This window comes from Leucopleurus acutus (assembly GCF_964270905.1).
Source record: "Leucopleurus acutus genome assembly, chromosome: 1".
NCBI lineage: Eukaryota > Metazoa > Chordata > Mammalia > Artiodactyla > Delphinidae > Leucopleurus > Leucopleurus acutus.
The window spans coordinates 90,693,018-90,706,685 of NC_139142.1; the positions used below are offsets into that span (position 1 = coordinate 90,693,018).

Sequence of the window (13,668 nt, forward strand, 5' to 3'; positions counted from 1 at the left end):
GAACTCCTTGAGACTTTCCAAGGATGAGAAAAATAAGAAGGCACCAAAGAAAAAGGGGGACAAAACTTACTCTTGATTTTATGAAATTGTACCGTTTACCCTTTTGTAATTCTAGGATTTCAAAGTGACTTCTTGCTGCTCCTAACGTTCAGAAAGATACATTCAAGGGCATACAAAAGAGCTGCATGTTGTACATAGAAGCCAGGGACCAGGATCAACCAGTGTTTATCAGATATGAAATTTATTGAAGTATAATTTAATGGAGATCCACAGAACTGGGTGATTAAGCTCAAGTTCTGCTTTATTGCATATTATCCTTAGAATTAACATACAGAACAAAATCGAACTAGTATCTATTTGCCTCAGAAAAGCATACCTTGAATTTTCTCTAAACACTGCAACTTGCTAAAAAAGCACTGAAGATGTCTAAAGGAAACAGATACAGCCTGGGAGTTTTCAGTCCCATCAGTTTAGTGTGGAGCTGCCTCTGTTCACTTCCTCCTATTTCCTGCCAGACATCCAGACAATAAAAGAATTTGTACAGCTGGAAGGACAGGAGTAAAAGCCAAAAACAGAGTAAGGGCTTCCATGGGAGGCAGGAGAAGAAGCAAGCAGGCAACATCTGGGGATATTTAAAACTGTGAAACAAATCCTAATTTATTTCTGACTTGTAAAAAAAAAAAAACAGAAAAAACTCCATAATGTAGCATGTAAAATGGAGAGAGGAACAATTTTCCTCAGGTCAACTAAGTACAATCCATGAGACAGAGGAACTCCAGCAATTTCAAATGAAGGGGGAAAAAATTAAGAAAAACAAACTACCTTATTCACAAATTTTGCTTTGTGTTTGTACACAGCATTGCTCTAACATACAGCATTGCTCTAAACAGAATCATACCACCCCCAGGAAACACGTTTGGGGACGGAGGGGGAAACCACTGGCAAGGAAAAATCCAGGGGGACCAGCTGCTGTCTCCGGAGCCACGCTCCTAATGCCTAAGTTGGATATCATGCCGTCAGCGAAATCGTGAAGCTATGCCTCTGACACTGCTTTTCCATTCTCTCCAACTTCACTGGAGAATGGCTCTCCAGAGCAAATAAGATGAATCCATTAATAACTCCATCGGCCCGGGGTTTACCTTGACAAGCTCCTGTGCGGATATTTGGAATGAAGCCGCGCCGACAGGGGTGGGGCTGGGCTGGGCACATCTCACAGGGGTGGCCCCAGGCGCGGCCGACCGTGGCACAGCAGAGTGTTTTTGTACAGACAATCCCGCTGAGCTGTCCCTGGCACATCTGGTTGCTGATCACAGTAAAACACGGGCCTGTCCTGTAATCTGAAAATAAAGAAGGAGAATTCCATGAAAGTCCAGAAAAGCAGGAACTATCATGCAGAAGAACAGCTGGGCCTGTCTTCCTGGACTCCAAGTTGCGAAATGGTCTTCAGGAATAGAACCGCACATCACCGACTCCGTGTGAAGCCTTGGGCAGACCCTTCCGCCTCTGAGCCCCATTTACCTCACCTGCGAAATGAGGATAAAAACACTAGTTCCTATCCACTTTGAAGATACTGTTGTCAGGATCAGATGAGCTAATGGAAAATACTTTACAACCGTGACATGCTATCCAAACATGACATAATCATATTATTCACACATTCATTCACTTAAGAAACTGTATCAGTGACTATTATGAATCAGCCCCTATGCTTGATATAGGTGCTTCAGTGATTCAAAGATCCCAAATCCCTGCCCTCATAGAGTTTACAGTCTATTATTATTTAGGTTGGAGAAAGCAAAGAATTTCAAAACTTGCAATGAGGCAAGTCATGGCACCTTCTTCTCTGCAGTTTCTTGAAAAAGGGAAATGGTTACTTGTTTCTTTTGGATTGGGTCCACCTTATTCCAAATACGACAAACCAAGCAAACCAAAAACAAACAAACCAACCCCATTCAAAACAAAAAACAACAAGCAGAAAAGTTAGATATGCAAAAGACATCAGGTATTTAAAGAGTGAGGGCACTGATCTGAAATCACTGTATCCCTTGGGCAAAAGGATCGTCTTCAAGCAAACAGGGATAAGCTAAGACCACCACAGGAGAAGTTCCATTTCCAAGTAGTCTCACCAGTACAAAATCTGTCTCCTTTTTTTTTTTTTTTTTTTGTAAAGGGAGAAAGTCAATCTGGATTCGGCAGCCAGCAAACAAGAAAGATTAAGATGTAGTGAGGACCAAAGCCAAGCTGTCCCCAGCCTCCCCGTGGGAGAAATCTGGGCCATAATAACCCTTTCTGTTCTACAGCGGCCTTGGCTGATAAGGGAGGCTGGGCCGTGGCAAGACTCGTGGGCTCCTATCCACCACCAGCACCGCACGCTTCCTCGTGTCATTTCTGGAAGTGCACAGATAGAGTGCTTCCTATGAGTCTAGGGATGGACTAAATGACCCCGGTAGGTTCCTTTCACCACTGAATTCTACAGGTTTATGAAAATCACTGGGTGTGCTAATGAAACCACCGGGCTATGCTTTCATTTTGATGTTCTTCTTTCTTTCTCCAAGTACCTCATGAGTCATGATATGCAATTCGCTAAGGACAACTCTTTATCACAGCACCCACAAGAGTGAACAGGCTGAACCATGACAACATTTGGGAGATAGCTGACTCTTCCCAGCTTGTGTCCCACTATCCTGTGTATCCCCTCCTCCTGTCTCTCTGTTGCAATTACGATCCCATCTGCTCCCCATCACTAAATGTTCTTCCTGACTCTCTCTACTTCCTTGCTGGAATGAGTCAGCCACCTGTGGTCAATGGCACTGCCCTAATGCCTGTGCTGGAAGATGAGCCTTCCAAGAAATTCCAAAGACAAAGCTTCACCCAGTCAAGCACAGCAAGAGGATTAGGCCCAAATTACGGCAGCACTTGAGAGATGGACACAATGGTCCAAACGTGAAGTCCTCATCTCCACATCTCCCTCTCTCCATGCCAGTGCTTACCAAAGTGTGCTATGATGGGATGCAAGACGACCTTAGATTGTCTCCTTTTAATAGTCATGTATTAATTTCAATTTGAATTATTATTAAAAAGTACAAACCTGACAGACTCATAATTTCATAGATATGTTTGCTATGATGAGAATGAATAAAAAAAACCTTTTAATTCAATTTAAAGAAAAATAGGGCCTCCCTGGTGGCGCAGTGGTTGAGAGTCCGCCTGCTGATGCAGGGGACACGGGTTCGTGCCCCAGTCTGGGAAGATCCCACATGCCATGGGGTGGCTGGGCCCGTGAGCCATGGCCACTGAGCCTGCGCGTCCGGAGCCTGTGCTCCGCAACGGGAGAGGCCACAACAGTGAGAGGCCCGCGTACCACAAAAAAAAGAAAAATATTAAGTAAATACTAGTACAGAATATGCAAGTAGGCCAAAAATTGTGTAACCGGTACAGAAACACAAACAGCATTATCTTTCCAGAAAACCAACCTTAGACCTTTGCTCTCCTGGTGTCTCTACATTCTCTGGCCCAACGTTCCAGCCCTATCTCCTGATACTTCTTTAGTTTATTATTGTCTTTTTACTTTGTTTCTGCATTTTTTTTAGGCTGATTGCATTTTACTTTTATATTATCAAATTCTAAGTGTATTTTAATATTCTTCATAATATGCCAGATCTATTCAAAATCTGCTATCGTCTTCCATAGTTACTGTATTCAAACAAGAATACAAAAATTAAATGCTTGAGCTGTTGAGTAAAATCTCTGCCCTCATTTCAGGCTGTCAATAAAGAAAAAGTCACTCAGCACCATGGTGGTGTGCAACCAAGTCGCTCCTAAACACAGTAACCGCCTGAACAAAGTCAAATGCTGTAGCCATCATTCTTTCTTTGGCTCAGTTCTTCCAAATAGTACTTAGGGGCATTTATTAAATACTTCTCTGATAGATGGTTTCTTTCATATTATAATTTTTTTAACATCTTTATCGGAGCAGAATTGCTTTACAATGGTGTGTTAGTTTCTGCTTTAAAACAAAGTGAATCAGCTATACCTATACATATATCCCCATATCTCCTCCCTCTTGCGTCTCCCTCCCACCCTCCCTATCCCACCCTTCTCTCTGATTGGAAAATAACTATTTCAGACAATTAGGAAAAGGCAGTACCATATAAATAAGAAAATAAAAATCACATGTAATTGCACTTAAAGAAAGTCTGATAACATATCAGTTATATTATCCTACATAATTTTACATGTGTGTTTTATTTTTTATCACTAAATGGGAATTATATCAAACATTCAATTTTGAATCCTGCTGTTTTTTTTACTTACATTGCCAAAAGCATTTTCCCATGTAAATACTATTCTAACACACGGCTTTAATTGCTGCATAATTTTCCATCAAGTTATATCATAAATTATTCAATCATTTAATCTCATGCAACAGCCATCAAGATTTTTATGACTATATACATCTTATATTTGAGACTAGAAAGATCACAGCAACATAATCTTTCATTCAAAAAATAAATAAAACCTTCCATGTTAGGTAACGAGGAAGGAAATTTAGGTTTATTTCCTATTTTCCTCTTGACTTACTGAGACAAACGCAAATACTTTAATCAAATAGACTCTTGTTGGTATGCCATTTTTCAATCTTTAAAAAACATAATGGAACATGAATTTTAGTTTGCAGTTTTCAACACTGCTTGGATTTGTTTTTCCTCTTCATTTTGCCAAGATACTCCATGGAATTATCTTACGAGGATTGCAAAGATTCCAGGTACATGCAAATACAGTGTTTTGTGAGTGACACCAGCAAAAAATCAAGGTCCACTAGAAAACGCTAGGAAAATCTGAGTCAGTCCTATCTAACACTGATTCATGACTTCAGACATGAATTCCTCATTGGAAGGTTTGCATCAGAAGAAAAAATAACCCTTAAGACTTTTCCAGGGTCAACAACTTTTTGCCCTCATTTCAATATGAAACACATGGAATAGAAAGAGCACTTGTTAATTCTGACAATATTCATTAGGCATCTCTGGAGCCCATAGGGATCCATCTTTACTACATACACTAAATATCTGGCAAATAGTTTGAGCATGTGTAACAGAATCTATGGACTTAACACATTTCCACACTAGATCCTTATCACTACAGACAAAGAGAAGAACCAGCTCATTTGATCATGCAGCTTAGTAAGTGGACATAAGTGGATTTGTAGAGTCAAATTTTCAACAAAAATGGCTGATTGCAGAGGGAGAGGCCTAATCTGGATGAAACAGAATTGGATCTAAAAATGTTTTGGAAGGTAAATGCTGTATTAACGTGGTTTTCAAATGTCATTCCGATTCGGCAGCATGTGCTTTTCGTCCTGTGCTTCATTTAGATTGCCAAAGTTATGCTGTTTTTAGTCCAATACTCCAACCACAGAAAAAATCTGCCCACACTCCCAATTCCTTACTAATAATCCAATTATTTACAATTATTCCCATAGCACTTACGTGATACTAGGCTAAATTTACATACTCTTTTTCAGACAGTCCCAGCTCTAGACAGGGAATGTGCTTAATTCAATGCTTGGATAATATCTGACTCATTCCCTCAACGTAAATCATTATTCCTCATGCAAATAAAATATCGTATTAAAAACACTTTTTGTTCACAAGTTGCTCTACAATCACTTCCTTATAAGACCTCCATGAACTAGGGCAATAGGCCAAGACTTTCTAACATTAAAATGCAATTTTAATTGTTTTTAACTGGCTTACTCTAGTGTGGCTGGTTCATGGGAAATTCTGCATCTACATGTTCCCATTATGAGTGGTTAGGCTCAAGGATTGTTCCCCAGTCCCAACAGATTTGGCCTCAAGGCTTGGGATCTAACCAATGTATATCTGCAGCCTCTAATCCTCAGCTCCTTCCCAGCCCTGCAGCTCAGAATGCTGTGACCTGTGGCGTTACTTCACTTTCATTTGCAATCAGACTTCCCCCTGAAGCAAATGCATCATTCACAGAAAAAGAACTGTAGTACAATGAATTCTTGTCACTCCTACCCAGTCACTAAACCACAAACTGCAGGGAAGGCACAAGGATATAATTTTGGGCACTAGGCTCCAATTATTTTAAATCCATCTTTTCATAAAAATTACAAACAAAACAATGAGATACCAACTTATCCATGATAGAGAGGGTCACAGCATGCTTCTTCCTTCCAGGTAGTTTAGCCTGGGACACATTAAGCTCCTAACGTGTGGAATTTCAATACAACCTTTTGAGGAAGGAGGTCAGAGAACTTTTGGTCTGAGCAAAATGAAAGCAAAGAAGTTCCACGATCGTAATCAGTCTCATAATTGCTGCTGTTTCTTCTTACTCCAATCATTCTTACCCTTAGGACATAACCAAATCACCTAGGGATGTTGTGCAAAATACTGATGCCTGGGTCTCACCCCTGTCCTCCCATATGCCTCCCTCTTGGAATGTGATTCAGTAGATGTGGCATGGTGGTGGGGCATCCACATTTTGTAAAAGCCCCCAAAGTGAGTTTGCAAAGTGTTTGCAAGATAGCTGAATGCTCACCTGAAAGTCTAACCTTAGAAATGTGAGACAGCCCATAAGCTGGGATCATTGCCACTCAACAGAACTCAGTATCTTTCAACCAGGATAGACATTCTAATCACAACAAAGTAGTATTCATTTCCATAGTGTTGATTGACTATGAGGCACTTTATCATATTCTTTATTAACTATTTTGACCACAAGCTCACTAAACCAAACAACGAATCAAAATTTAAGAAGGCTAAACACCAACTACTCCACTGTCCTAATAGTCAACGGAATTCACATTTCCAAGCTCTCCCTTCCCAGCGTCACAAAGCACATTTACATACATGGCATCACTCCACTACCATGATCTCCCACTTCCAGCTTCCCTGTCCAGTGTGGGAGCTGGTACTTGAGTAAAATTCCAGGGGGATTCTCCAAGCAGGATCCAAAGACATTGATCAAACTTACCATCAGTAACGCCAAAAGTTAACTCTTAATTTCCTCCAGAATGGCACTACTGCAGACCACGCTGAAATCTTTCCACACAGCCGCTGATATGATGAAATACACAGTACTAAACATTATCTAAGAAGTTTAGGCCAAAAATAGTCAAAGCTTATATCAAGCTTCTTGACCAAGCTTCCAGTCAAGAGGGCATACAGGGATAGAAGAACAAGATAAATAATACCACAAGGAAGCAATCATAAAACTCAGCCTGTGTGATTTTCAGAGGCAACAGGCCTGAACTTTTCCAAAAGTAAATGACCCCTCATACACAAAAAAAGAAGGTAGAGTTATTATTTTAGATTAAAAAGATATAATAACCAAAACTCAGTTGGACACTGTTTCAAAAAGAGACAACTGGGGAAATTTTATATGGGCTGGATATTAGACGATATTGTGGAATTATTGTTCTCTTAGACATGATCATGGTATTACAGTTATATACGAGATAGCCTTATTGTTTAGAGGTGGAGTGCCATGATGTATTCAATTTAATTTTCAAATCATTTAGCGAAACAGACCATAAATATATATATACAAATATATACACAATATATAATTACCATACATATATAATAATACATATGTATGTAATATGTATTATAAATTATATTGTACATTATATATTATATATAATTAAATATATGATGTATATTAAATATATACAAATTAAATATACATAAATTATATATAACATATAACATGTAGATAACTAGACATATAATATACACATATTAGTATATTATACACAAATATATATATACACATATATACATACATAGTATTATGTGTGTAAAAGTGGGAAAATGTTAAATATTTAGCATAGGTAGAAGGTATGTGGGTATACTTTATATTATTTTTTCAACTTTAATGTAGGTTTGAAATTTTTCGTAGTAAAAGTTCTTGGGGAGGGATGGGAATTCCTTTCAGGGCTACTTGTACTATGCAATAGTGCATCTCCTATTTCATTCAAGCTGTTTTTTTTTTTTTTTAATGACACAATAAATTTTGAATCTAATTTCCAATCCATATGTTTCTATGAAATACTGCATGCAAGACTGCCTGTTAAACATGGTCTACACAATGTTATTTAAAGAATATGACCTTTTGGCAAATTTTTCTAAACTACACTATGCAAAATGTTTACTTTAAGCAACTGTATCTGCGGTACAGCTTAATTGTATATAACTAATTTTTTTAAAGCACTTTAGAAATAAAGCATAGGAATAAGCACAACACTATTTCTGTGTTAATGTTTTCCTCTGTCTTTCAACTTCTTTAATTCATAAGTTAAAAGTATTGCCATACAAACTTTAATATAAATATCATTCAAAACTGCAGAAATAGGGACTTCCCTGGTGGCGCGGTAGTTAGAAATCCACCTGCCAATGCAGGGGACATGGGTTCTAGTCCTGGTCGGGGAAGATCCCACGTGCCACAGGGCAGCTAAGACCGTGAGCCACAACTACTGAGCCTACACTCTAGAGCCTACGCGCCACAACTACTAAAGCCCGCGCGCCTAGAGCCCGTGCTCCACAAGAGAAGCCACCGCAATGAGAAGCCCACACACCGCAACGAAGAGTGGCCCCCGCTCACTGTAACTAGAGAAAGCCTGTGCGTGGCAACAAAGACAAAATGCAGCCAAAAATCAATCAATAAATTAATTAATTTTTTAAAAAACTGCAGAAACAAGGTGATTTGTTGTATAGCATTTAATCTAATAGACTAATAGACACAGACTAAGCAATTCACCAAAATCCAAGCCATAGTTCTGCGGACCCGATTTCGTGTGTCAGCAATTCAACTACAGAAAATTATTACCACATTTTATTCTGCTCCATGATGAAGAAAACAGTAAGCAATCTTGTTCAGGGAAGAGAATATCTCATTTCCAAATAATCACTTACCTGACATTATCCATCCCCTCACTGTACATCCTACAAGTCATTACTGATTGCCATTTCCCCCCAGAGTTATCTCTAAACTACTTTTACTAGAAAAAAACAAAATAGTTGGGGGATGGATAAAAGTCACATTCTGTTTTAGGCGATATATTTACCATCAAGATAATAAAATCACAGAGAGTGTCTTCATTTTTAATGGTCTGCAAATTCAACTTGAAAGAACCAGCTGGCTCTGATTTATTCACTTTTAAAACGGCTTGTATGAGTGCCACATTAAACCAAACTGCAGTTTCACCACAGAGCATCAGCTATTGAACAGCAAGACAAAAACAATAGTATTATATAACAATTTGATTTATTTGTTCTTTTATATTTTCTTCAAAGCCACGAAGTAGAAAACATTCTCTACCATCCAAAAGCAAGATTAACAACATAAGAGTAAAGGGCCCTATGATCAATGATATTCAATATAAAAATTTCCAGGACCAACATCTTCTTAGATCAACTCATATATCTCAAAAGTGCCCTGTAATACTGCTTAAGTTCCAAATATAAGTTCTACGAACAATGAATTAAATTTCCGAAGTATCCTAATAGAATGCTTTATCATTAAAATTGGAAGATTTTTATGATAAATGAGATTTTCATATTTGGAAGGTAAAGGCCTATGTTAGTACAGGGATAATAAAAACAAATTGATTAGAAATATTCCACTGCAAGTTCCATTTATATTAAGTACCGAGAATAGTCAAATTCATAGAGGAAAAGTAGAATGGTGGTTGCCAGGGGCTGGAGGGGGTAAGAGTGAGGAGTTATTGTTTAATGGGTTCAGAGTTTCACTTTGGGAAGATGAAAAAGTTCTGGAGATGGATGGTGGTGATGGCTACACACAATGTGAATGTACTTAAAATGCCGCTGAACCACACACCTAAAAATGGCTAAAAGAGCAAACTTTATGTATATGTATTTCACCACCATAAAAAAAAAAATCCCACTGCATAAAATAAAATCAGACATTCTGAGTTCAATGATCAGGCTCAATGAGTAAACTTTACTACTGTAACATGTAATCAGGGATCCTTTATTCATTCAACAAATATTAATTGTGCTGTATCAGTGGGCAGCATGGGATAAAGTCCCTGACCACATGGAGTTTAAAACCTGCTTGGGGGAGGAAGTCAACAAATACAGGTAAATACATTAAAAAGAATTATAGATTTCAGGTTGTGATTTAGTCTACAAATGAAATAAGCATGCTGCCATGATAAAAAGTAATTGTGGATACCTGACTTGGTAAAGGTTATCAGGGAAGACTTCTTGGAGGAGGTAACATTTAAACTGAGGCCTAAAGGCTGAGAGCAGACAAGCTGTGAAAATGAGAGTAAGCGCTTTCCAGGTTTCAGAGACAGCTGGGAGGTAGCCTGGCTTCTCTAGAAATGAGAGAAGGCCGCTGTGCACAGAGCTGAGAGAGGAAAAGGAACGGGGCACACGGTGAAACTGGAACATTAGGCAGGGACTGGATTACACAGCCAGTCTAGGCCACGGTAAGGAGTCTGGATTTGGCTCTAAACTCAACAGGAAGCCACTGAAAACACAATGTGTTAGTTTTAAAGAACTCTGATTAGAAGGTTCAAGAGTGGAAATGAGAAGAAACGTAGTAGTGGCTAAAGGAAGGTGGTGGTGTAGAAGTGGAGAGAAGCCAACAGGTGGGGGATGTCCTTTAGTCACCCTGCGGGGGTGGCGGGGGAGAGGCGGGGGCAGGACCAACAGAACTGAAAGATGGATTGGATGTGAAGGGTGAGGGAAACTGAAAAGACAAGGATGTCTCCTGGGTTTCTGGCTTCAGTAGCTGGATATACGGCCAGTCACTTACTGAAATGGAGAATCTGAGGGAAGACTAGGCTCTACCTACCAATAACTAGTATAAAAGTTCTTCACATTCTCACAATCAAGTCCCCAGTGAAGGACAGGTGATTTGAATCGATGAGGCTGGCTCTGCATAAAACTGTATTCTCTGTCAATCTTAATGCTATCAAAACAAAACCTATGTATAATGAAATTATGTCTTGGTCTGTGTATTTTAGCTTTTTCGTGAAATTTCTCATCCTTTTCTTCCTCTTTGTGAGCAAGCATTTAGTCGTATCACATTCAGATAGTTATATATATAAATTTTATGGTTGAAATTCATACTTCGAACACGTTTGGCCAAGTCTCACAGAAACCTGAGTGTAAAGTACACACGGCTCCGACCAACAATATGTGACGGAATCCTGGCATGGTGGGTGGGATTTCCTCCAGGGGAACTTCACTGCTGCTTCTATGAAATGACAGGGCAAGGGAATCCAAGACCACTAGCATTCTAGCTGCCAGCCCTAAGTTCATTCTACAGGAAACAGATACATACCACATTCCAGTGATATTATCAATTCTCAGAGATCTGGTGAAAAACTTAAAGCAAGGACAAAAGTTCAGCCACTTAACCACAACTGAGAAGTGCCTCATATAAATATGGGCTTTCTGTAATACCAAGACAGATAAACGACAGTGAGATAGTTTAGATATACTGGCTGGGAAGTGTTATTTCTAAATTGGCTTTTTACCAAATGTTCATTTGCTTATGGGTACGTGATACCTAGGTTGCTTCTCTCCCTCTCCCACCCCTACACTCACACACACACACACACACACACACACACACACACACACACACACACACAGCACTGAACTATGCTAATATACAATACTATCAAGTAGTTCTCAAGGTGACCCTCCTATTCTCAGAATTTTTCTTTGGAAGAAAATGTCTGATGAATGAAAAATTCCTGAGACTGTTTCCAGCTCGGGGTCTGGCGCTGAACTCAGCTGAAGACAGACAAGTTGGAAGAAAGAACAAGCATTACTCAGAACACGTGAGTGAACCGTGTAGAAGACAGGCACCGAAGCTGAGAGGATGGGCGGGGCCGCAGTACCAAAACCCAATCAGTAGGTTTAATTAACCAACAAAAGGAGATTCCTGACGAAAATCTGTGTGTGCTCAGATATCAAAATATGGCAGAGACCAAAGACTTAAAAGCATGAGAGCCTCAGAACTGCATTTTTGCTGTTACTTTACAGTCATCCATTTTTAAGATCTATCCCACGGACTGAGAATGTGTCACTAACTGGACGATCATGGTGGCCTCCTGGCAGTGTCACGGGTAACATACAAGTTTTGATGTTCTGGGACATTTATATGTTTGTACGTGATAACTGTTCTTACAGCACAGGATAGCAATTCTACAAATACTGCATCATGCTCTTTGGAAGCATTATAATAATTATGTCCCAGACATCCCAGGTTCATGATCTGAAGAGCTGAATGTTAACACTATAATATACAGGCAGATAGGCCAATCCAGTTGTAGCTAAGTGTTGCCTAGTGCAGCCAGTGGGAGAATGCCGTATGGCTCAGAAATGTCCACTCTATAGAACTGGTAAAAAAAAAATCTAAAGTTGTGCCCGAGACTACGAAGTCTACCACTATTCAATCGTGTCCTGTCTGAACATTAAAGAGGCACTGTGTTACTCTGCTCTCTTACCACTTACTAAAGATTTACATCAGCCTGGCCAGACATTGGGGTTTCATCTCAGGCTGTTAGTTAGATACGTGTGGAAAGTGCATATGGTTAGAAAATAATAAGAGACAGCATTAAAAGTGGTTTAACATGCCCCAAGAGGCAAGCCGAACACCACAATTTTCTCCAACTGTGGAAGAAAAAACAACTTGAGCCAGATTTTGGCTCTCTGGATGTATGAACAGGTCTATATTGTATTCCCCTGGATATTTACGAAGCATGTTAACAATAATTAAAATTGAATTTCCAAACCTTTCAGGGTAAAAGTTAGGGATATAATATCCACGACCTTGGAGAGTGTTATAATTCAATCTACATCATATTCACCATCCTGGGATTTAACTACTGATATTCAAAATTCACAACTCCTGCACACAGCAAGTGCTCTTAAGCTCTATGCCTGTGCAAATACCTTCTACTCCAATGCATGTTCCACTTCCGACAATAGTTTTACAGCTAAAACGTAGTGCTGCTGGGCTGTTAGCATTCGAATTTCCTTAGTCTGGGGTTCTTAACTTGAAGATCACACTTGGGACTCAGGAGACCCAAAGGTGCCCTGAAGTTGGATGTAAATCACACGTAGCAACATGGTAGACCTGGAGACATGGCAAAGTGAACCTGGTATCTGAGTGCCAGGTCCAAGCAGGCCAATCATATGTTCTCTTCCAGAAATTTGGAAATGGGATGGAGGAGCGCTGGTCTTAATCTTTACAGTGGCTGGAACCTCAGGTGATGCTACTCGAGAGCTGTGGGCCAGTATGTACTGGAAGCAGCACAGAGCAGACCATTTACATGGAGTAGGGACCACGTCTGCAGGGAGGACCAAGGACAGAGACCACGTGGCACCAGGGAGAGGTGAGAGAGGATTTGGCCCCTGCTCCCAGCCCTCAAAAGAGCCCTGCTGCACCACTGCCCTTGAGTTCCTGGGACACCCTGGTTCCTCATAACGAATCTCCCTTTCTGCCTCGTAAGCTAGTTTTGTTCCTTCACCAACCGACTTCACCCAACACAGTGTGTGCATCTGTACCTTTTCATCAGATTCTTAAAAGTATCAAAAAAGGTAATGAGCCTCTGCACTATTTAATAAAAAGACATTCATAAGAGTGTGCCACTAC

The 13,668-nt window shown here is 39.8% G+C and overlaps 1 protein-coding gene across 2 annotated transcripts in view; it reads right to left on the reverse strand.

Annotated features, from left to right (window-relative positions):
- Nucleotides 1–13,668, reverse strand: part of FBN1 (fibrillin 1) — a gene marked incomplete at both ends in the record, with an annotated part of 252,338 nt that overhangs the window by 137,779 nt on the left and 100,891 nt on the right. For both annotated transcript variants that reach the window (XM_082841143.1, XM_082841142.1), the window contains one exon: nucleotides 1,140–1,337. In XM_082841143.1, coding sequence (XP_082697269.1) covers nucleotides 1,140–1,337 — 198 coding nt within the window. The remainder of the gene's footprint in view (nucleotides 1–1,139; nucleotides 1,338–13,668) is intronic.